This window comes from Rhinatrema bivittatum, chromosome 2, assembly GCF_901001135.1.
Source record: "Rhinatrema bivittatum chromosome 2, aRhiBiv1.1, whole genome shotgun sequence".
Classification (NCBI taxonomy): domain Eukaryota; kingdom Metazoa; phylum Chordata; class Amphibia; order Gymnophiona; family Rhinatrematidae; genus Rhinatrema; species Rhinatrema bivittatum.
Genome location: NC_042616.1, coordinates 267,238,232 through 267,263,493, shown reverse-complemented (window position 1 = coordinate 267,263,493; position 25,262 = coordinate 267,238,232). Strand labels below are relative to the sequence as shown.

Below are 25,262 nucleotides of genomic sequence, written 5' to 3'. Positions count from 1 at the left end.
TTAGAAAGTACCGGGAATAGAATCCTAGGCCTTGTTGAGAGTAAGGTACTGGTTCTATTGCTCTGGACTGGAGGAGGAGGAGGAGGGAGACCTCCTGCTCCAGGAGTAGTGAGTGGTCAGATGTTGTCCACGCCTGTAGAGGTGGGGAGTCCGGTGGATTGGAGAGAAAGTTCAGGCGATAACCTTGAGAGATTATGGTGAGGACCCACTGGTCCGAGGTGATTGTGTGCCACCTGTTGTTGAAATGGCATAATCGACCTCCCACTGGTATCTGAGGCAGTGGAAACTGGCTGCTGCTCTCTATGCAGGAGTCAAAAACCAGAAGCAGGGTCTGGCTGAGGATCTGCTTGCGGCTTTTGTTTATGAGGTTGACAAGACTGGGCTTTTTGGAAAGGTCTCGTGGAACAAGTCCTAGACTGTGGTGGATAGGACTTTTTCGGATGGAAGAATGACTTTTTAGTATCCTTCCTGAAAGGCTGTTTGGAGGAATACTCAGAGGGCATCAGAGAGAGCTGGCGAAGGGTCTCATGATGGTCCTTGTGTTCTGCCACAGTCCGCTGAATCTGTCCCCCAAACAGATTTTCTCCTATGTAGGACAGATCAGATAATCTGTCCTGTACTTCAGGGCACAAGTCCAAAGACTTAAGCCAGTCCCATCTTCTTGCCGAAATAGCAGTTGCAGATACCCTGGAAGCGGTATCAAAGATATCATAAAGCAATCTTATTTCATGCTTCCCTGCCTCAAAACCCTTGTGTACTAGGGTTAGAAGTTGTTCCTGGAATTGCTGAGGCAGGGACTCTGCAAAGTCTTGTATCTGCTTGAATAAGACCCTGTTGTACTGGGTCATATACAGCTGGTAGGAGGCGATCCGAGAGATAAGCATTGATCCCTGAAGACATGCTGGCCAATGGCATCCAGGAATTTCTGTTCCTTACCTGGGGGAAAGGAAGAGTGGGGTTTTGATCTTTTTGCCCTTTTTTGGGCAGATTCTACAACCAGATTGGTGATCCAGCTGAGGTTTCTGGAAACCTGGGGCTAAATGGACCAAATAACTGGTATCAGCTTTTCTGTTGACTGGAGCAACAGAACCAAGGTATTCCCAGTTCTTTTTGAGTAGATCCAAAAGAACTTGGTGAATAGGGATGGAGGTTATTTCCTTGGGAGCATCCAGGAATTGTAACAACTCCATCATTTGATGCCTGTCATCTTGTTCAATCTGCAATTGGAAGGGAACCAATTCAGACATTTCCTTCACAAACTTTATGAAGGATAGGTCCTCTGGAGGAGAATGCTTCCTGCTTTCAGTAGGAGAAGGTGGCGTTGGCAAGTCATCGGTGTTTTGAGAAGAATCATCGGTCCAGGTGTCATAGGGATCAGGATCTGCCCCTCTAGGAGCCTGAGAAGGACGGGACGATGGAATTCCTGAAGGTCCCGGTCTAGGTTCCGAAGGCATTGAGGGGAAGTGCTGGAGGAACCGATGAAGGCATCGAGGGCATCGATTAATAGATCGATGACGCTGATGGGCGCATCAGCATAGATGGTTGAGGGATCGGAAGAACTCCCGATGGAGGAATGCGGAACGGTGTTTCCCCTCCCGATGATAGAGTAAGCGGGGAGGGCACCGGAGCCATCAGTGACCCAGGATCCATCGGTGGAAAAGCGGCTATAAGCGCTTCCATCTTCGAGAGCAGTGGTGCCAGTGCTGCCGGAATCGGATCGGCGGTTGGTTCCACAAACTGCACTGGTTTCGGTGTCAGAGGAACTTGGAGTCTGTGCATCGCCTTATCGATGGCCTCCTGAACCTTCTGGTCCAGTTCTTCACAAAGACCTGGAGCAAGCAGCCCCGGCTCCGGAAGGGAAGAAGGAAGCAGAGGCATAGCCAGAGGGACCGCCGTTCAAGGTGGAGTCGCGGCTCCAGATACCCGTCCGGGTGAGGGTTGCCTCAGTGACCCGGTTGCAGAAAGGGTCGGTGCCTTTTCAATGGCGCTTGGACGATGGCTAGGTCGAAGATTTTCCGTCCTTGATGGTCCGAGACTTGCGGTGTCAATGCCGATGTTTCTCTCTATGATCCCCTCGGTCCTGAGGGGGAGTAGAGGTAGTCTAAGGCCAAGAAGTCGTTGACACTGGACGGTCACCGGCCTGTGGCAGATACTGGCGCGAAGTGGATGGTGCAGGTTCAGACGTCGATGTAATAGACGGCAGAGTTTGAGAACTTGCGACCTTTTGGTGTCATTAAGGCACATTTGGTGCAAGTCAGGACATCATGCTCGCACCAGACACACATTACACAGACTTTATGCGGGTCTGTAATGGACATGGTGTGAGTATGGTCCAGGCTCCGACGGAATCCCAACGCCATGGCCTTTGAAAAATTTAGCCGCGGTACGGTCGACGGCCAGTAGGCCACGTGGGCCAAACTCGACGGGAATCGATCGAAACCGGGTAAAAAACTTACTGGAGTACCACAGAGTCAAAAATTCGAAGGAGGGATCCTGTGGGGTATGAAAGTTTTTAGTAATTCCGTGAGGAAAATTCCTGTCAAGAATCTCTGTGGAGCTCCTTAACGCGTGTGGCTACTGCTGCGCGGAAAAAAAGAAGACTGAAGAGGGAGGGAGCCCTGCTGGCTGCAGGTTTAGTGCCATGCTGGGCATGCCCAATAGGTGCCAAAGTTCTAGAAACTTTGACAAAAAGTGTTCCGTGACTGGGCTCCATCCTGTGATGTCACCCATATGTGAGGACTACCATCCTGCTTGTCCTGTGAGAAAACTATTTAAATCTAAGGGTGGTTAATTTTCCTCTGATTAAGAAAATGCCTCCTGTAGAAATATTCAAAAAATATATGATGGAATGTATTAAAATTCCTAAAGAAATAATACCTGTGGTTACTAAAGCTTTCTTTGTATCCAGGAAATCTATTCCATTAACTGGAGTAGAAGCACAGGAACAACAATCAATGAACATTTCTGAAATAATTGAGATGTCGTCGCAGACAGAAATTCAAACAAGGGGAACACTATTAGTCTCATTTACGTTTGAACAGGACAGGAATCTTGTTCTTAAATTTTTCTTTAGAAATAGAATGGCCCAATACTATGGGCAAAATGTATGGATTTATCCATAGTCCACTCTACACAAGAGCGTAGGAAAAAGTTTCTGTTAATAAGACCTGAAGTGACAAACCGTGGGGCTAGTATGGTACTAAGGTACCCATGCAAATGCTTATTAAAATTCCAAGGAGAAAAATATATTTTTCTGGAATCTGAACAATTAAGGAATTTTTTGGATGGGAAGAGTTGAAGTGCGAAACTAGTATAAGTTGGGGAATGGCTTCTCATGAGTTGGTTTATTCCTTACATTGTGTGGGATATGTTTTGGACGTGTGTCCCAATACAACGCTTTTGGCGTAAGATAGCATCCTACCTAGCTGACTTGCTAGACATTACTTTTCCAGTTACTCCCAAGTGGATGCTATTTGGTTGCATATCCCCGATTAGGATTCGTGATCCTGGCTCTCGTATGCTCCTTCATAAGGCCTGTCTGGTGGGGAAAAAAATGATTCTTTCGGATTGGCGACTACCAAAGTCTCCATCCTACTGGGCCTGGAGAAACAATTGGCATACCATGACGACTATGGAGGGTCTGGAATCCAAAGTTTCTCCGCAATACCGAAAGCAATTTTTGAAGGTGTGGCAGCCTTATGTCCAATCATTGTCCCCGCAAGCTCGAAGTCTTGTTGTCAATGATTAATGTGTAAACCGGGATCCCTCTGGGATATAGATGATATTGTGCTCCTGTTTCTAATGTTATACGCTGATATTCCTTGTGGGGGGTGGGGGTGGAAGTAGGGAGGGAGGTGGAGGATGTAATAATGCCTATTGGAATTTTCTGCCTGTTGGCACTGGAGTGTCCTGCCCTCCTCAGTAATGTTGTTACTGTTATTCTAAAAGCTAATAAAAACATTTAAACAAATTGTGTGGGATAGAGAGCTCCTTTATTATACTTTGTATGTACATCTTGCCTCCATATTTCCTTTGTAACTAGGGATCTGGTATGTTTTGAAATGTGTATTCTAATGCCTTTGGTGTAATGTAAAGTAGGATCTCTATCCTTTTGATATATGTTTGTAATATATCTGAAATGGCAAAATTAAAAATTAAAAAGAAAAAGGCCTGTAAACCCTGGAAAAAACTCAAGCCCAGGAGGATGAATCCATACCAGGGCCCATAGGCCCAAACATGACACTCTCTGATCTCTCCCCCAGGAAGACAGCTCCCCTCTGGAACAAGGGGGGGGGGGGGGGGGGGAACTGTCAGCCATATCACCTCCTGTGCCTCTCTCTCTCCTCTGAATCTACCATTGGCCCAGGGGATGCCCCAATGTCTACAAAATCCATAGCAGGCAAGTTGCCTTGAGCTTCCAGATAACACTGACACAGGTGAAGAGTGGGCAAAGGCTAGATTGCCCTTAAATGGCAAGTCGTACAAATAGCAAGGCGCTTAAGATTTCTTTGTCCCCATTGCTATTATTCTTACCACACGGCCTCCAGGACTACCCATACAACTACGAGCTCAAATCTAGGCTGCGGCTTTACACACACAGGTGCCTGAACATGTGTGCGCTTTCGTGAAGACAGTACTGCTAATATGAAAAGGGCACCTGAGCACGAGAAAAAACTGCCTACCACAACCTACCACTCTATTGACTAAATGAGCCTGTGATGCAGGGCCTAGTGAAAGCTGCTCAACCTGCCGACCCATTATGCCTCTCCTTTCCACTAACTCCCCAGAGAAGTGAGGGAAAAGGTAGGAAATGCAGAGGGAGATAGCAACCCAGTAAGGAAAAAAAAAAAAAAAAAAGAGGGGAGGGGGGCTAACACTTCCTTTTTTTTTTTTTTACCTGAGCTCAGCCCTTCCCTTGCTGAGAGCATGATGTGGTCGCCAGCTACCGGGAGGTGGGGGAGGGCACAAACCTTCACCACCAAGCTTTCCCTTGTCCTTTATAAGTCTAAGTCTAGCCAGGAATAAAGACATAAAACTGCTCAGAGGGAGGGACCAGTCAGGTGTCACCTCAAAAGCTTGAATTCTGCATCTACTCTTCAATTTGTATTATTTTAAATGCTGGCAATCCCCACTAGAAGATGTAGGGCCACTATCTGCTGGAGATAGAATACTGGAAGGCTGATGCCAGGGCAGAGCTATATGTCAGTGACATCTGCTAATCAGTTTTACTCTATTGCCATCTACTGGTAAGAGTGCATAACCCACTGGTGGGGATTGGCTTGCATAAGTGCAGAGGAATGAGAATTTTTGCCATCCCTTACACAAAACTGGAAAAGAAGATACCCTGTCCATCCTTCAACATTTCTCAGACAAGTAGAGTTCAGAGACTGCAGACTCCAATTCCTGTATGAGATGAGAAGTTCAAGGATAGGCCTGCCTGGACAGCAGGTGCCAAAAGCACAAGTTCAAAAGTAAATCTGCCTGGGATTAAAGCAGTAATTATCAGTGCAACACCTGCCCAGGAAGCCTACTCTACCTGGTACCAAGGAACAACAATGTCTGATACTAATGGATAAAGAAAAGTTTAACAAGTAACAGAAAAACATTGAAAAATAATCTGAGGGGCTAAAAATAAAATCTGCAAGTGGCAAACACTTGATGGAACAAAACCAAAATGGTGATAGGTCCAGTGGCATGGAGGAACCAACACACATCTGCAAAGCTTTTAGAAAGCTCTAGAACAATCCTCTATGCTCAGATATGGAGTCACATGACCATATGACTTACATCCTCTGGAAGATGCAAGAAAGCAAAGCAGTTCTGAAATGTAGTTGTCTACTCAAAAAAAAAAAAAAAAAAAAAAAGAAAAAAGACTGCCAGCATATAATCAAAAAGAGTCAACATTATACTTGACATTTTTATGAATTTAGTAGAACATTTAAGATTACCTTTTGGGCTTTGGGTAACTTGCTGCTTGACGCTTCCCCCTTGTCAGTAGCCCAGAGATTACCTCTCTCAAATCGGCCACGAATTGATGCAAGTTCCCTTTCACGTTCCTTACATAGAACAAAATATTATTAGCAATGCATTTCAAAACAGCAGAAATTCCATGAAATAAAACTGTTTCCTACGTAGATAAGAGTGCAAAGGAATATAATGCTTGGGATAATGTCTTTGAGCTAGAATCAGACAATAGAAACTGAAGTTACCTGTAACAGTGGTTCTCTGATGGACAGTATGATATCCATCTTCCCATGTGGATTACAACAGATCGAGCCCTGTTCAGAAGTTTGATTTCCAAGCTTGAAGCAGATATGAACATGCACTACTGAGCATGTGCAGCCCTAGCCACCTCCCTGCCTCCCAGGCAGGGTCCTTCAGTACATGGTGCTAAAACTTTGAAAACCCAACTCCAAGGAGAGGCGGGAGGATTTTGTGAGGATTGACATCCTGCTGCCAATCGACAAACCAATGTTAGGTTCAATATTAGGAGCTACCACCCAGGAAAAAGATCTAGGCATCATAGTGGATAATACTTTGAAATCGTCGGTGCAGTGTACTGCAGCAGTCAAAAAAGCAAATAGAATGTTAGGCATTATTAGGAAGGGAATGGTTAATAAAATGGAAAATGTCATAATGCCTCTGTATCGCTCCATGGTGAGACCGCACCTTGAATACTGTGTACAATTCTGCTCGCCGCATCTCAAAAAAGATATAGTTGCGATGGAGAAAGTACAGAGAAGGGCTACCAAAATGATAAAGGGGATGGAACAGCTTCCCTATGAGGAAAGGCTGAAGAGGTTAGGGCTGTTCAGCTTGGAGAAGAGACGACTGAGGGGGGATATGATAGAGGTGTTTAAAATTATGAGAGGTCTTGAACGTGTAGCTGTGAATTGGTTATTTAAGACTAATCGGAGAAAATTCTCACATTCACTCAACGCACAATAAAGCTCTGGAATTTGTTGCCAGAGGATGTGGTTAGTGCAGTTAATGTAGCTGGGTTCAAAAAAGGTTTGGATAAGTTCTTGTAGGAGTAGTCCATTAACTATTAATCAAGTTTACTTAGGGAATAGCCACTGCTATTAATTGCATCAGTAGCATGGGATCTTCTTGGTGTTTGGGTAATTGCCAGATTCTTGTGGCCTAGTTTGGCCTCTGTTGGAAATGGGATGCTGGGCTTGATGGACCCTTGCTCTGACCCAGCATGGCAATTTCTTTTGTTCTTATGTACCATTACAGGTACATTTTTTGTCCTCTGAGAAAGTGGATGACAGTCCTCCCCATATGGGGGACTCCCAAACTGCAGGCTGCCTCAGGCAAAAGGGAAAAACTGCCATTTTGGGTGGTGACAGGCCAACCTCACATTGTTTTTCCTTGTTTGCAGCAGCAGCATTCTGACCAATAAATAAGCCCTAAGAGAGAATGGAGTTGGGTTCTAACCCTCAAAAAGACTCCACAGGACAGACTAAATTTTAAACCGTTTAGCATCAGGAAATCCTGCCAAAACAGGAGTACATTGCAAATGTGTGGAGAAATTCCCACTTCAAATCAGATGCAGTTAGAGCACCAGCATAGTCAGCTTTGACATGGTCCACAAGACCCAGGTCCTTCTGGGTGAGAGAAAGGACACAAATTCACCAGCCAAGCGATATAGAATTCTAGACTATGATCATTACAGATTTTTGGGGGTCAAGAAGAAAACTTAAGTCTACTTAACTGGGAGCTTTAGCACCCTCCAGATTAAGGCTGCAGATTATTTGTATTCAAACAGTAACAGACTGCCTTTTCAGACTTATGCACATTAGTCAGTAACCAGAAACATGCCCAGAAAATTTACTAGGGAAACACTTTGAGAAAAGTAGAAAAGACACCAGGGTCTGTGGCAGACCCTGTCTGCTGAGTGACCCACAGCATTTCTGACCTGGAAGGTAAATTTGTGTTAACAAGAATGCAGAAGCTTGAAAGAGCTTTTAACCATTGGGCCAACACCTTGCTGAGATCCCACAACACAATGAAAGGCTCAGTAGTGAGCTCCAAATGAATTCTGCCTAATATAAAGCATACAACTGAGGTCATACGGGGATGGACTTACCTTCTACAAGGTGGTAAACCCCCCCCCCCCAAGTAAAACTTAACTATATTGATTATCCCACATGGAGAAATGCAGAAGGCAGTTAAACAGGTTTCTTATGAAACAGGGGAGAAGGTTCTAGGACACTTTCCTTAAGCCATACAGCAAGGCGTTGTCTTTCCATGCCATGGGTTTTCCCTCCACAAATCCCTTCTGGATGCCAGAGAAATACAAAATACATTACCAGACAGATTCAGGGGCTGTACTCTCAGCATTTGAGAGAGCCAAACCCAATGCTGGGATAGAGTAGTAGTCCCTAAACCATACAGAAAAACATTGGGGGATTTCCCCAACTTGAGATCCTGACAAATGTTTTCTGAGGGAGCTTCATTGAATCTGTCTCAGCCAAATGGGAGCTATGAGAAACCCAGCTGACTAGATTCTTACTTACTTTACACAGGGTCTTGTAAATTGTGAAATTTAAAGCAAAACCTATCAAAACCCCAGACTGTGGATACTGAAGCAGACGTTCAAGAATCTCTGTTAAGAGAAGGAAACAAACAGTACTACAGCAAATAAAATGTTTGCACCTGCAGAAATCCTGGCTTTACTCCTGATCAGGGACTATCGAGATTGCCAGACTTGAATTCAGTATAACCATCAGGATAGACTCCTTGTCCACTCTGCATGGGGTTTACAGTTGCTGCCCTTCACTAGAGAACGACAAGGAACTCTAAGATTCCAAGAAGCAGGGTGCTGAGCCTCTTATGTGAGTTCCCAAACCAAGTTTGGACACATCCATAGCCAGGACAAGTTGTATCAGATAAGTTCAGAATAAATCAGCCACCAGGACAGAGTCTCTCTTGTGTTTGAGTGCTTGGATGTTGCCCAAGATGCTTGTGGATGGAACCACCTACAATTTAGGTGGATCTACCCATGCTATGGCTCTCCAGCATCTCCTTTAAGACTGCTCTGCTGAGACAGGCTGTCAAGAGACAGGCACATCATCCAGGGCTTGAACCCATGGAGACTAGTGTGTGGGGAGGAAAAGCTCTCCCTCCTAAAGGAATAATCATTCATCCAGAACCTCTTCTGCACAGGACAACAGGAGAGGAGAGAGGGGGGGGTTAGGAGACAAACCTGGATCCTTAGAAGGAGGCCTCCATATTTTTTTTTTAATTTAAAATTTTATATACCATCGCAAAGGTTTACAAGAAGGCACATATAGTAACATTAAGTATTTAAACCAGGTAAAACATTATAGAAGTGCCAAAAATGATTCGGTAACAAAGTGTATTTTAAAATACAGTTATATGATGAGTTTGTCTTGTCCTTTTGATATCTTTTTCAAAATTTAATTTACATGTAAATCTCACTTAACTTTATAAATAATTTGAATTGTATCAGTGAGATATTGGATAAAAATAATAACTAAGCAGTTAATCTCCTAGAATTCCTGCCTGGTGTGAACCCAGTTGAGTCTCCAGGATTAAAGGCCTAGTCTGACTATGCAGGAATCTGAAAAACTGTAGGTCCCAGGAGGCATTAGATTAAGGTAAAAACAAACAAAAAACCCACACAAACACTAAGAAAACACAAACCTCAGACTGTACTGAGCACCAGTCCTGTGCAACATATGGTTAACAGAACAAAAGTAAAGGAATTTTTAAACACTAAATAAAAAATCTACCTAAAAAAAAAAGAGAAAACAAACCCACGGAGCCCTGCAAGAAAACAGCTTCTGCAGCTCTAGGAACTTTCATTGCAATAGCTGCAAGACAGACAGAACCACAACTTGCTGGCTCTGTGGAAAAAATGAGACCAAGATGCCCTGCCTGGGAGGCAGCAAAGGCTGCCTATGCCCAGTAGAGCATGCTCAAAGCTTCTAGAAGTTCAGTGCTGGGCTCCATCTGATGATGTAACCCACATGTGAGGACTGCCAGCCTGCTTTGCCTTGCAGAATGATCAATATCAATTATGTAAGTTTGGTGAAGAACCATACTGATAGTCCTAATATTTTGTGCTCTGAAGTAATGAGAATCAAACCGATTTTAGGGCTGGCCATGTGGCTCAGGTCACGGCACAGGAAATCTGGGTTTGGAGCTCCTGTTTGTCAAGGGCTTGTTGTGCCCCCAGCTAGGCAGGGAAGACAGCTGCTGCTACAGTAGTAGCCTCTGCAAGACAATTAGTGGCACTAAGGGTATTCCTCTTAGGTGTTCCTCCAGTCTTTGGCCTAATGAGTTCCTGAAACTGCTGAGTATACCATCTGAGAGGGTAAAAGGGAACGAAAATATGGGAAGACCATGAAGAAACCCCACCTCCTCCTCCTACAAAAAAAGGTTTAATTTGTAAGCAAATCAGGAAGAGTCAGGTTTTAGATATCACTTTTTTCCAAAATGAACTCTGGAGACAATTATATGAAAGTATACCATACCTGCTTCAACTGCTGAGCTAAACTGGCAGTAGAGGATGTTTCATTTTGCTTCCACAATCTTTCTTGGATTGTCTTTGTATTTGGCGTTACTACGGGTGTTCTGTGACATGCAGTTAATGGAACTGGACTAGGCTCCTGACAACGATCTCCAAAACGGTCCACAAGTGACTTTATTCCTGCTCCACCTGCAATAATCATGTTAATAAAGTCCCTTTAGAGTTAAATTATCTACATACCCACAGGAAAGTAAACTGTCTCCATCTGATCCTCCTAGAAGCAGTTCCCAAAATTTGTTTTACAAAAACATAAAATTTGCCATTCTGGGTTAGACCAAAGGTCCATCAAGCTCAGGGATAAGCAGTGGATTTCTGCAACTCCACCTTAATTTATGGCCTTTTCATTCAGTAAAAGACCTGAAAATATTTCACTTTTCAAAGGTAAGCAGTGCTGATATTAGAAGTCAATAGATTTCAAAATTTAATGTGAGTATGTTTATTCTGAACATGAAAAAAGCAGAGCAACTTCTATAGTAATGTTCAAAAAAAAAAAAAAAAGGAGGTGCTAAAGATAGAGACTTCAAAACTTAAAAAAAAAAATACTTTACTAGTAATTTAATAAACTGGTATCAGACACTTAATTGTGCTAGACAGAATAATCCATTACCTCTTGCTCACAATGGGCTGTAGGCAAAATCAGATGGGACCACTGGACTAAAAAGTCATTTACTAGTAATTTTTTTCCTAAGTTTTGAAGTCTTGATCACTTTTTGGGGTATATTTATTCTGACATCACAGCTGCCAATTAAAAACTTAAGACACTTGTTATTACCACCTTACCAGGAAGAGAGTTTTAATATACATATTTAAAAAGTTTTATTTTGGACAATAAGGCTCCTAAAGCACAAGCAAGGAGTAAAGCAAAATTGCTTACCTTGTAATAGGTGTTATCCCAGGACAGCAGGATGTAGTCCTCACATATGGGTGACGTCATTGATGGAGCCCTATTGCGGAAAACTGTCAAAGTTTCTAGAAACCTTTGACTGGCACTCTGAGCCCACTGAGCATGCCATGATATTCTCAGCCACAGGGGTCTCCCTTCAGTCTCGTATGTAGCAATAAGCTTTAGCAAAAAATAAAACAAAACGTATCGGACCCAACTCCGCAGGGTGGCGGGTGGGTTCTGTGAGGACTACATCCTGCTGTCCTGGGATAACACCTATTACAAGGTAAGCAATTTTGCTTTATCCCAGGTCAAGCAGGATGCTAGTCCTCACGTATGGGTGATTAGCAAGCTAAGGCAGAGTCATTTTGTAGTGAAACAACATTGTAGTATTGTTGGTAAAATGAGGCAGCCAAAAATCACAGCAGGTTGGATGTAGAAGGAGTTGGGCTTATACTGGAAACAAGTTCTTTAAGACAGATTGTCCGTAGGTTGAATCTTGTCGTCGTCCTTTGTCCAAACAGTAATGAGCTGCAAAGGTGTAAAAAGAACTCCATGTTGCCGCTTTGCATATGTCGAGGATTGGCACTGAACGATAATATGCTACTGAGGTTGACATTGCTCTTACTGAATGCGCCTTTACTCGCCCTTGGAGAGGAAGGCCTCCTTTTTCATAGCAGAACTGTATGCAATCTGCTAACCAGTTGGATAGAGTATGTTACCCACTGGATTACCCAGTTTATTTGGATCAAAAGAAACAGAGTTGAGTGGATTTCCTGTGGACTGCAGTACGGTCTAAATAATATGCTAGCGCACGTTTACAGTCCAAGGTATGTAAGGCCCGTTCTCCTTCGTGAGAATGAGGCCTTGGAAAGAATGTGGGCAAAACTATGGATTGGTTCAAGTGGAATTCCATAACTACTTTGGGAAGGAATTTTGGATGTGTACGGAGAACCACGCTCATGTAGGAATTTTGTATAGGGTGAGTATGTGACAAGTGCTTGTAACTCACTAACCCTTCTAGCCGATGTAATGGCTATGAGGATGATAGTCTTCCATGTGAGAAATTTAGGATCACAGGAAGTCATGGGTTCAAAATGAGAACACAGGAGCCTTGTTAAGACCAGATTCTGGTCCCATTCTGTGGCAGGTGGTCGAAGATGAGTTAAACCTCTCATAAACCTGCTGACAAGAGGTTGGATGGATATTGGTGCATCTCCCATCTTGTTGTGGTAAGCTGAGACTACACTTAAGTATACTCTTACAGATTAGGTCTGGAGACCAGAGTCTGAAAGATGGCATAAATAGTCTAGTAGAGAAGGTGTGCAGCAGGAGAAAGGGTCTATGTTCCTTTGCGTGCACCACAAAGTAATCCTTTTTCATTTCGAAGAATAGTTCCTTCGTGATGAAGGTTTACGTGAAGCTATAAGCACTTGAGACATTGGTTGAAAGATGGAGTGGTTGTAAGATCAAGCTTTCAACATCCATGCTGTCAGGGATAGGGATTGAAGGTTGGGATGGCGCAACTGACCCTGATCCTGAGTTATGAGAGTGGGAGCTATACCCAGGCGAATTGGTTCTCTGATCGAGAGGTCTAGAAGTATGGGAAACCATACTTGTTGAGGCCAATATGGGGCTATGAATATCATGGACCCCTTTGTCCTGTTGTAGCTTCACTAGTGTTTTGGTTATGAGCGGTATTGAAGGATACGCATATAGAAGGCCGGAGTTCCAAGGGTGAGCAAACACGTCCTTGGCTGGCTGGTGTTTGTCTGTGCAGAGAGCAGAACCTGTCCACTTTGTGATTCAGGTGTGATGCAAAGAGGTCTAGTGTTGGTTGTCCCCAACGCTGCAATATCCTGGTCGCTACTAAGGGATCCAGGGACCACTTGTGTGGTTGGAACAGACGACTGAGGCGATCTGCAACTACATTGTGGATGCCCGCTAGATAAGTTGCCCGGAGAAATATGGAATGTGTCAGGGCCCAGTCCCAAATTTGTGCGGCTTCTTGATAAAGGAGATACAAGCCCGTACCTCCGTTTGTTCAGGTACCACATGGCTACTGTATTTTCCGCTTGAATCAGAACAGTCTTGTGTGAAAGGCAGTCCTTGAATGCATGCAGTGCATAACGTATAGCTCGAAGTTCCAGGAAATTGATTTGAAATGTTGCTTCAAGTTTTGTGCAAGTACCCTGGGTTTGGAGATTGTCTATGTGAATTCCCCAACCTAAAGTGGATGTATCTGTAGTTAACGTTATCTGTTGGACTTGTTCATAGAAGGGTAGGGGCCCTTGCGCAAGTTGTCTCTGTTTATCCACCAAAGCAGAGAAGAACGTAGTTGGTGGGTTACTTGAATTGAAGAAGACACTGGTTGAATGGCTTGGATCCATTGTGACCTTAATGTCCATTGGGTTATTCTCATAGCTCGTCTTGCCATAGGAGTGACATGAACCGTGGAGGCCATGTGGTAGTAAAGTGAGAAACTGGAGGGACCACGTGACCTGATGAGCCGGTAAGCTGCGTGCGGACCATGCTCCTGGCTCCCCCACCACCTCACAGCGAATTTTGGCCTTGAATCTTTGAGCAAAGTGGCGTCCCCGACAGAACAGGGAACACAGAAGCCGATTACAGCTTTTTTTTTGTGCCGAAGCCGCCATGTCCGCGAAACCGCAGAGAAAGGACAAGCTTCCCACACGGCAGAGTGAGGCCAAAATGGCCGCCGGCCCCCCGAGCCCTGGACCCGCGACGGGAACGATGGACCTAGTGAGTGAAGTGACCGGGGCAGTTGTCAAAGCGCTTGAACCGAGGTTCAGTGACTTGGGGCAAAAAATTAATTTGGGTAATGAAACGCTTTTGGAAATAAAACAGCAAGTAGCTGATACCCAGCAACGTGTGGCTGATGTGGAAGCTGAGACGCAAAGTCTATTACAAAAACAGGGCACAATGCTCAAACAAATCTCAGACTTAGAAAACAAAGTTGAAGATCTGGAAAACAGATCAAGAAGTAACAATCTGAGATTCGTGGGGATGCCAGAGTCCGTAGCAGATAGGGACCTTGCACGCTTATTAGAAACATGGCTGCCGGAAGCTCTCAATCTGCCTCATCTAGTTGGCAAATTGGTTGTTGAAAGAGCGCATAGATTGGGGATGAAAAAACAAGATGCCCCTAAATCCAGAGTGGTGATTGCACGTCTCCTGAATTTTAGTCAGAAAGCAGAAATCATGCAAGCATTCCGTAAATGTGACTCTCTGCTCTATGAGACTAATAGAATAATGCTCTTTCAGGATTATTCTGCAGCTCTATCTGCTAGGCGCCGGGAGTTCTCACCCTTATGTGCTGATTTATTCAAAAGGAAACTGAGGTTCAACTTACAATATCCAGCCAAACTTCGCATGGAGCATAATGGAGTTTGGCATAGCTTTGAGTCAGTGGCGGAGGTGAAGCAATTTTTAACTGACAAGGTGGATTCCCGCTGAAGCGCTCCTCTTAGGGCCGCCTCATGGCGGTGCTAGAAACATGTGGAGTGATAGGCTCGGCTCAGTGCCTTGGCTCTAGAAGGGGAAAAATCTTTCTTTTTTCTCTTTTTTCTTACCTTACATACGAAACAAAAGGTTTGGTTTGTGATGTTTCTGTTCATTGTTCAGCCATAAGATGTTATAACATTAGACATTGTTGGTGGGGGAGCTGGAGGGAGGTGGATCAGGTGGTCTTTCTCCTCCTATTAATGGAGGACACGAATTTGGTTTCTAGACGGGGAAAGGGAATTGGGGGATGGGGGGGGGGGGATGTTCGCTATGGCCCCTAGGGCTTTTGATATTGCACCACATGTTGTGGCTTGGAAATGCATATATTGAGCACAGACTTGCTGCTGTATATGTGATTTGGGGGTATGTTTGGGGGTCCTCCCTAGGCTGGGGGGGTTGGACCCATGGGAGTGCACAAGCTTCTGTTCTGTTGTGGGGGAATGCCTACTACTCTCTAGACTATGGCTGAGACCCTACGTTGCATTTCCTGGAACGTAGCGGGTCTGGGTTCTCCCATAAAACGAGCTAAAGTGCTTCAATCTTTGAGGCGTCATAAGGCGAACATTGCACTACTGCAGGAAACGCACCTTACTGAAGGCGAATGTCGCAAATTAGAAAGAGATTGGGTGGCGCGGGTATCCTTCTCTCAAGCGGTAGGTCGGAAGGGAGGTGTTGCTATTCTTATTGGGAAAAATGTGGTGTTTGAAGAGGCACAGAGTTTTTCTGATCAGGAAGGGAGATATGTTTTAGTCACTGGAAAATTGTTTGGGACACTCGTCACCCTATGCAGCGTATATGGCCCCAATGTTTATAGCCATGAATTCTTTCAGGACCTGATACATTTTATCTCTCTCCATCAAAAAGGATTACTTTTTGTAGCAGGGGATTTTAATCAGGTGATGGATGGCGAGTTAGACAGATCCACCAGGGGCTCAGGTCCGCAGCAGCGGAAAGACAGAGGCTTGCCCTATTTTTGCCACCAGGTGCAGCTGGTAGATCCCTGGAGGCTTCTACACCCGGAATTGCGTAATTATACTCACATAGCGCGAGCCCATCCTATGATGTCTCGCCTTGATTATATATTTGTGTCTCCCCAGTGCTTTAATACGCTAAGGCTGGCTGAGATTGGGCCGGAAGAGTGCTCCGACCATACCATGATTTGGGTGGAGGTTCAGTTGGGGGGCCCTAAGTCAGATCAGCCCCGATGGCGCTTTCCGGCATACCTGTCGGAAGATGTGGGATTCCGTTCCTACCTTCATGACAAGTGGCGCGAATATACCCTTAATAACGCTCAGCACATGGACACCCCAGCGCTATTTTGGGAGGCGGGAAAGGCCACCATCCGGGGTGAGATAATAGCCTATGTCATACGACAGAGGAGGATTGCCAATAAACAACTTATTGACATGGGAAATGCAGTTACTAAGGCTAGGGGGTACCTTGCCTCCCATCCATCCCCACAAGCCAAACGTGATTACAGGGACTTGCTTTACACTTTAAACTGTTATATTCACCAAAGGACACAGAAGGATCTATTACACCAGGCACACAAGCTGTATAGGTTTGGGAATAAAATGGGGAAACTATTGGCAAACCAGGTCCGGGCCCAACGGGGAATGACATTTATTCCTGTGTTAACAGACACCTCAGGTACCAGACATACCAAAGGTGCCAGGATATGCGCCATCTTTCGGGCTTTCTACGAAGGATTATATACCAATGATACACCTGCACAAGCAAATATAACCGAAGCGGAATTTTTCCGCCATTTAACCCTTCCCAAAATTAGTCCTGCCCAATTGGAAGCGGTGAATGCCCCCATCACAATGCAGGAAATTTGGGACAACATAGGTGACAGCAAGGCACATAAGGCTCCAGGCCCGGATGGGCTAAATGCGGATTTTTACAAATTACTAAAAGTGGAAGTTGGGGAGCCCTTACAATGTTATTTCCGCAGTATACCAACAGTGGGGTTCTCTAAAGAAGCCACAATGGCGTATATTACTGTACTACCAAAGGGTGGTAAAGATCCCCTTAATCCGGCGTCTTACCGGCCAATCTCCCTACTGAATTATGATGTTAAATTATTTGCCCGGATTCTGGCTAATAGGCTTAGCAAGGTGTTACCAGAACTAATCTCCATCAATCAGGTGGGCTTTGTGAAGGGGCGGAAGGCCAGCCGACATCTTCTGAGTTTGTGGATGGCGATGACACATTGCTCGACCCATCGCATTCCAGCCTTAGCAGTGGGCTTTGATGCCGAAAAGGCATTCGACCGGGTGGCGTGGGACTATCTATTTTCTGTTTTGCAGAGATATGGTTTTCAGGGCACGGTCCTCAACAGCATTGCGGCTCTTTATCACCATCCTCAGTCCATGATAGTAGCCAATGGCCTTATGTCTGCCCCGTTTAAGCTATGCCGCGGAGTTCGGCAGGGTTGCCCTCTCTCACCCTTGCTCTACATCCTGTCCCTTGATCCTTTATTAAGAACAATTCAGGCAGATTCAGGGGTGGAGGGTATGCAGTTGCGGGGGTCTCAGTTTAAAATAGCTGCTTTTGCAGACGACGTTCTGATCTTTGTGATCAACCCAGTTGCTTCTCTTCCCAGAGTCCTAGCACATCAAGCACAATTTGGGGTTTTTTCGGGATTAAAAATTAATAGAGAGAAATCGGAAGCTATTGACATTCTTGGTTCAGTAAAGGGACTCTGGCCGGGGGCTTTCCCACTGCGTTGGGTGACCTCTGAGATGAAGTATCTGGGTATTAGAATACCAGTGAATGTTAATAATCTATATGATGTGAATATCCTGCCATTGTTGAAAAGTACGAAACGGAAACTTTTGGACTGGATGAACCTGCCACTGTCCATCACGGGACGGATACAGCTGTTTAAAATGATTGAATTGCCCAAATGGCTGTATATCATGCAAATGTTGCCCTTGTGGGTTCGGAAGTGTCACATACAAGAGTTGACTGCAGCTCTTCGGACATTTATTTGGCACAATAAAAAGGCCAGAATTGGTATGCCTATGCTTATGCGAACCCAACCAGAAGGTGGTCTTGCTTGTCCCAACATGCATCTGTATAATGTGGCCCTGCTCCTCTGTCACCTACAGGACTGGATACGAGGTACGAGTCTTTTCATTCCACGTGATCTACTTCGTGATTGGTGCCACCCGCTGGACCTTTGTAATTTACTTATTGCCCCCAGGTCAGCCTTGCCGAAGCATGTAGGGGACTTTCCATATATCGGGGCGTGTAGGAAGGCCTGGAAAAGACTGTGCTCTCAGCTTTCGGTCCCTTGGAGGACGCTACAATTTGCTACTATATGGGGTCTTCCACAATTTTCCCCTAGTTGGGACCCTTCTATTTTTCGTCAATGGTCTGAGTTGGGTCTTACTCACATTGAGCAGCTAATGAACCCCACTGGACACGGATTGTTGTCTTTTGCTGAATTACAGGTGCTATATGACCTTCCACAGACACATTTTTACGCCTACCTCCAGATCCGACATTTTATCGCCACTTGGGAAAAATCCACGAAGATAGGAGTCTTGGGGGAGCGGTTGGAACTGATTTTTCCTATCACTCCTCATCGGACTTCCTGTGCCACAATGCTTAAAAAACTTACCACTTTGAATTCCACAACCTGGTTGAACCACCTGACGGACCGCTGGAATGAAGATCTGCAAAGTCAGCTCTCCCCAAAGCACCTGGCCATTTGCTTCCGCACCATTGGCTACTACACGGATAATGTACAATTAAAGGAAGTCCAATTCAAGTTACTCCACAGAATTTATGTTACCCCGGCTAAAGCCTGCCAATGGAAGATGACCACCTCTTCCGCTTGTTTTAAATGTGGGTCGGAGGGGGCCAATCTCTGGCATAACATCTGGGATTGCAGCTTTATCAGCATGTTTTGGCAGAAAATTTTGGCCTATGTGGGGAGGGCTGTGGGATTGTGTTATTCCTCGGGACCCGCAGCTGTGTTTACTCCATCTCTCGTCGGACCCTAGGTTGGGGTCGCATACTAGCGCAATGGGACGTTTCTTGCGCAAAAGCTTTCTCTTAGCCAAGCAGGTCATTCTGTCTCACTGGATGGATAAAGACCCGCCAACCTTTACGCAATGGCGTCTAAAACTTCATCAGATGGTGGTCTATGAACAGATTACGGCGAAGGTGGCCCTGTCGTCTAACAAACAGGACCAGTTTCTCGGAATTTGGAACCCATATCTCTTTACCTTACATCAGCGAGCCAGGAGCAAGATTTTAGACTTCTCCTCTTGAATTGGCCCTCTCGGTGAGCTCCATCATCGTCTGGACTACTTACCTGGACTCCTTTTCTTTTTCTTCTTCTTTTTGTGGTAGTTTTCTGAAACAGGTATCGCCTCTAGGCCACATGTATATCATGTATATCATGGATTTCATGCATATCATGTTTTTCCTGTATATCATGTATTTCATATATTTCATGGTAATGTTTTTTCCTGGTACTGTATCTTGGTTCAACAGCTGTTTGCAATTGCAATTGCTTTCTGTGTATTGCTTGGTCTGGGGACATAGCGGACCGGGGGGGGGGGGGGTGCGGATGGGGGTTGGGAGGGATGGATGGATGGGGAATGTGACCGTCTGATAATCTGCACATTGTACATGCTCGTGGTTGTACTGTTAAAATGTTATAAATAAAGGTTACAAAAAAAAAAAAAAGTGAGAAACTGATGAGCTGTTGCTTGTTTCTGCGAGTGTATCGAGTTTGCCAATAGGGAGAGTGTTTCTGGCCGATCCTCGGGTAGGAAAGCTCTTGAAAGGATGGTGTTCAATTCTGCTCCGATGAATTGAAGCAGATGAGATGGTATGAGACGGGACTTTTGGTAATTGATGAGAAACCCCATCGAGTGAAGCAGAGTAATTGTCTGAGAGAAGCCAGAGCTCCTTGTTGAGATTGACTTCTGGTGAGCCAGTTGTCCAGATAGGGGAAAACGTATACACTTTCCTTGTGTAAGTGTGCTGCTACTACTGCCAGGCATTTCGTGAACACTCTGGGAGCTGAGGCAAGTCCGAATAGTAGTACTCTGTACTGGAAATGTTGATGACCCACCAGGAAGCGCAGATATTTGCGATGAGGGGGGAATATTGGAATATGAGCGTAAGCGTCTTGTAGATCCAGAGAACAAAGCCAATCTCCTGTTTGAAGAAGGGGGAAGCATGGTGCCTAGAGAAACCATCCTAAACTTTTCTCTTTAGAAATTTGTTGAGATTTCTGAGGTCTAGGATGGGACGTAGGCCTCCAGTTTTCTTTGGAATGAGGAAATAACGGGAGTAGAATCCTCTGCCCTGCTGGGTCCGGGGCACCGGTTCTATGGCTCTGGCTCTCAGAAGGGTGGATAATTCTGCTTGTAGATGAATTATGTGATTTTCGTTTAGCGAAAGAGGTTTTGAAGGAGACACTCTTGGAGTTGAGAGGAAATTGAGTTGGTAACCTCGAGATATTATTGAGAGTACCCATTGGTCTGTTATCTGTAACCAATGGTTGTAGGAGGAGGAAACTCTGCCTCCTACTGGCAGGTTTGGTTTTGGATTGTAGAAATGGCTTTGGTCTCTGGTGGTGGCCTCAAAAACTTGCAGCCGGTCCCCATCTGCGGTGGCGGTTGAGGGCTAGTGGCTCTAGGCTGTCTGAGTTGAGATCTTTGTTGCGGATGAGAAGATCTACCCCGGATGCTGGTGGATACTATCAGCTCTGCCTGTAGAAAGGTTTTCTAGTGTCTTGCCTTGGTGGACGACGAGACATTGATGAAGAGGAGTCTTGCGGAACTGACGACAGTTGGCGCAATGTGTCCGTGTGTTCCTTTAGCTGGGCCACTGCATCTTGAACTTTCGACCCAAAAAGGTTGTCACCTACGCAGGGCAGATTCACCAGCTTCTCTTGTACCTCAGGCCTAAGCTCAGAGGCTTTTAACCATGCCCAGTGACATGCACCGATTCCTGAGGCTGCCACTCTTGAAGCTGTTTCGAAGTTGTCGTAGGTGGCTCTGACTTCGTGCTTTCCAGCTTCCAGACCTTTGTGTATTATAGCCTGAGCTGCCTCCTGGTACTGTTGAAGTAGGGAGCTGGAAAATTCCTGCATCTGCTTCCATAGATTCCTTTGGTATTGTGTCATATAAAGTTGATAGAACGCTATCCTTGAGTTGAGAATAGCTCCTTGGAATACTTTTCTCCCCAAAGAGAGTATAGGAATCTATGGTCTTTTCCAGGTGGAGTGGAGGAGTGAGGTCTTACTCTTTTTTACTTCTTTTGAGCCGACTCAACCACAGATTGATGCGGTAACTGACTTCTGGTAACCAGGAACATGTTGGACAAGATAGGCGGTGTCCACTCTTAATAGGTGGAACGGAGCATGGATGTTCCCAGAGTCTATGTTGCAACTCCAGAAATACCTCATGGACAGGAATGGCCAAGACCTCTTTTGGGGGATCCACAAACTGTAAGACTTCTAAAGTCTGCTTTCTTGTGTCTTCCTCACTAAGTTGAATGGTATTGTGTCTGCCATGTCCTTTATAAAATTGGTGAAGGACAAGTCCTCTGGTGAAGATTTCTTCCTGCCTTCCAGAGGAGAAGGGTCAGACATGAAGCTTTCCGACGAAGAATCAGTATGCTTGTCTTCCCATGAGTCGTATGGTGCTTCCCTGGAAGGAGAAGTGGGAGAAGATCTCGGTGGAAGAGATGGAATCAGTGGCCGAAAGAGTCCTGAAGGCCCTGGCTGAGGATCGACAGGTCTCTGTCCAGGAACATCCCCAATAGGGATAGACTTCGGTGGAATAGCACCGACGAGGGCGTCAAATCTATCAATTAACATTTGAAACCAAGCCAATTCTGGTTGACCTGGAGCCCCAGGTAGTGGCATCAGTGTCCTTTGAGATGGTCCCGGCGTTGGAATGGGTACCGGCAGAGGTGCTGGCATCGGTGCGGGCACAGACATCAACAATGGTGTTGGCGAGTGCATCGGTGTTTATGGTCAATGCGCTTGTAGCACCGCTTGGCGGATAAATCCGCTCAATTCCTCCGTGATAGCTGGTGCAGGCAGAGCAGCTACATGTGGTGGCAGTGGGGGCGTTATCGGTCCTACCACAGGGCCCTGTGCAGGTTCTATGGCTGGCACTTCGGTGTCAAAGGTGTGTTTCCTACAGGTGAGGCCGCTTGGCTATCGACTTCTCCGGGAATAGCAGAGATTCCGGAATCGATGGCGATGTCGATGTTTCGATCGATGCTCCGACGCTGATTTCGTCGATGCCACAGATGGGATCGGTGATAAACGATCCCCTGAACCTTCCGGATGACGTTTTTTTTAAGTATCAGTCGTTTTGAAACTCCAGCCGGAGATGACCGAGTGGACGTCGATGGGGAAGGTAAAAGTTGAAGATGGAACAAGTGTTCCATCTTTTCTTTTCGCGCCTTCCGACCTTTAGCAGTCATTTCAGCACATTTTGGGCAAGATGTTACATCATGAGATTGGCCCAAGCAAAGTACACACTAGAGATATGGGTCTGTAATCGACATGGTCCGATTACATTTGAGACACTTTTTGAATCCCGTGGCCATGATACCGTCGACAGCCGATGTATATTGAAGAAAAAAATCTTTTACTCAAATGAGTCTGATGAAAATATTTACTTGCCGGCCGGTGGTAATGAGGGAGACCCCGATATGGGAGAGAAATTATCAAGTTTTTCAATCTGATTTTAGTCAGAATTGTGTGAGAAAAGTCACACAGGCTCCTGCTCCACGATGCCAAAAGCAGCATGGAAAAATGAAGACTGAAGGGAGACCCTTGTGGCTGAAAATATCTTGGCATGGTGGGCATGCTCAGTGGGCTCAAAGTGCCAGTCAAAAGTTTTTAGAAACTGACAAAGTTTTCCGCAATAGGGCTCCATCAATGATGTCACCCATATGTGAGGACTAGCATCCTGCTTGTCCTGGGATAAAACATTTTACATAAAACTGCCCTGCACTAGCAAGACAGTCACTTAGAACTTTGTTAATGTTAACCACAATTCTTAACCAGCCTAGCTTTCAGGCAAGCATAGCCTCAGGACAGATTCTAGGCACAGAAAGCTAGGTCAGTTCCGGTCTATGGACAGCACCTCAACCATGAGGGTAGCTGTTTAGTTTACTTAAAATTACAAGTTAGTAATTTCTATTTGGGAAGACCCATTGAACAAAGCAGGCTAAAGGATTAAAAGGAGAAAAATCATTCAACTAAAATTTACAAAAATACATAAGTTTACTTGATTTCTACTGTAATGTCTTGGCCACACTAGTTTCAAACAAACATTAAAGTCAGTAGATAATTAAGGACTTTCCTTTTTCATATTTTATTTTTCCTAGGAATTTCAGTATTTATTACAAAAATAATGATATTTACCCAGAAAACCATGACAAGCCTTTCTACTTGATTTCTCTCATTTTTGTTCTTGTATTTACCACTGAAATTCCCAGGAAAAAAATTTTTTTTAAAGAAAGGAGGGCCCTATATATGTTTTCAGGTTCTCATTTTATAGTCAATTTATGGCCATTTCATAGGTGGCTTATATCAGAGCATTTCTACATAGGTAGCTAGATCAGTAATCTGCAGAGAGCCACCACCTCCAGGAAAGAGAACAAATCCTAGGCATATTTTGTGGGTGGACAGTAGAAATCATTGAGAACTAGGCAATAATTTCAATATTTAAAGTGCTTCAAGGGTGAATGGTGTACCACATTTGTAAACTAACTATTTCAAAATCCTAACTTTAGTCAGCTGTATTGAAATGCCACTTTAGACTGTTACAGAAAATATACAAGCAAAATCTTTCAGAGGGATTGTTATTCAACTGTAAAATTCTCTTTAACCCAATTACAAAACCTTACTCTACAAATAACTTAGTTTAACAACTAATGCTAGAAAGAATTTTAAAATGTACATTCCTGCTCATTCGTAATTACAGCGCAAAGTTCTAATAGTCATAATGGCCCTGGAGAAACCTGGAATTTTTATAGGTTGTGCTATTTAATAACCATATAAAAATGTTGTAGTTCACAAGATTTCTGGACAGCTTGTATTTCTGACATCTGAAGGGAAAAGGCATCTCTGAAGTCTTAAAAGCTCATGAACTATAAATTTGTATGATGCAAAGAAAGGTCTATCAATCTACTGGAATTCTTTAATTAGAATTATACATCTTACATTTCACAAAGCTTTAAAAATAACCATTTTGCTCTGCTGAGCTGATATTAAAAGTGGCTAGACTTTTACATTAAAAAAAATCATTTCACCTGGGGTTGTACACTTGTCCTTCTGTTGAGGTTGCACATGTTTTCTACTAATTAACTCATCCTTGGATTGAACCGGCTGTGGAATGGTCGATTTCTCTGTCTGCTTCAATCTTTCTAGTTCCTGAGGGCTTGAAGGATTAATACTCCTTGATTTGTCTAGCTGCTGTTTTGGTACCTTGGTTTCTTTAGGAGTAGGGGGTACAACTTTGGTTGACTTAACTGCAGAATGGATAGCAACCTGGAAAAAAAAAACAAACCAAAAAACCAGACTTCAGTAACGGCATAAACGATTTGGGTAGTATTTTTTCATCCTGAAAAGAAATTTAAACAGGCCAGCAATTGTTAAAGCATTTAATAGGGAAAAAAAAAGCCATGAAAGTCTATTACCCATACTATGCATGACAGGTTTGTTTTCTTGTATATAGAAATCCCAGAACCCAAATGTGTGGCACCATCTTGAAAACCAAAAATCTGAAATTGTATATTCTGCACTCCTCACATTAAATTCCACCAAATCTACCATTTTATTTAGTTTATATACTGCTATTTTCAGGCATTTCAAAGCAGATTTCATTCAGGTACAGTACGTAAATGTTTAGCATTCAGATTCCTGAAATATCTTGATAACATTTGAACAGAACTGCGAGAAATTATTTATAAACATTTATATGATTTCAATAATCACAAGTACAACAGTACTGTCACTTAGGTCCAAGACGTGGATATCTGAAATGTGTATGTGAAGATGCTTTCACGTACATCTTTCAAAACAGCAATGTTTCCTGCTCTTTCCACAAATTACTATACGAACTGCGTTTCACATTAGCAGTATAAATTCAGAATAAATCCATTTTCTCAATCATTTGCTTCTGTTTAGCAAGTGTATGCATGTTTTCTTGATAAAACAGAGACAAGGATTTTGCAGGTCTGAATATAAATAGAAAATCTTGCTGTAGCCAGTTTGTTATATAGCAATTGAATACA

The 25,262-nt window shown here is 44.3% G+C and overlaps 1 protein-coding gene across 7 annotated transcripts in view; it reads right to left on the bottom strand.

The window, feature by feature from the left end:
* Positions 1-25,262, bottom strand: part of ANLN (anillin actin binding protein) — a 212,424-nt gene that overhangs the window by 132,011 nt on the left and 55,151 nt on the right. For all 7 annotated transcript variants that reach the window (XM_029589491.1, XM_029589492.1, XM_029589494.1 and 4 more), the window contains exons 5-7: positions 24,279-24,516; positions 10,506-10,690; positions 5,949-6,056 (exon numbers count right to left, since the gene is read on the bottom strand). In XM_029589491.1, the coding sequence (XP_029445351.1) occupies positions 5,949-6,056; positions 10,506-10,690; positions 24,279-24,516 (531 nt within the window). The remainder of the gene's footprint in view (positions 1-5,948; positions 6,057-10,505; positions 10,691-24,278; positions 24,517-25,262) is intronic.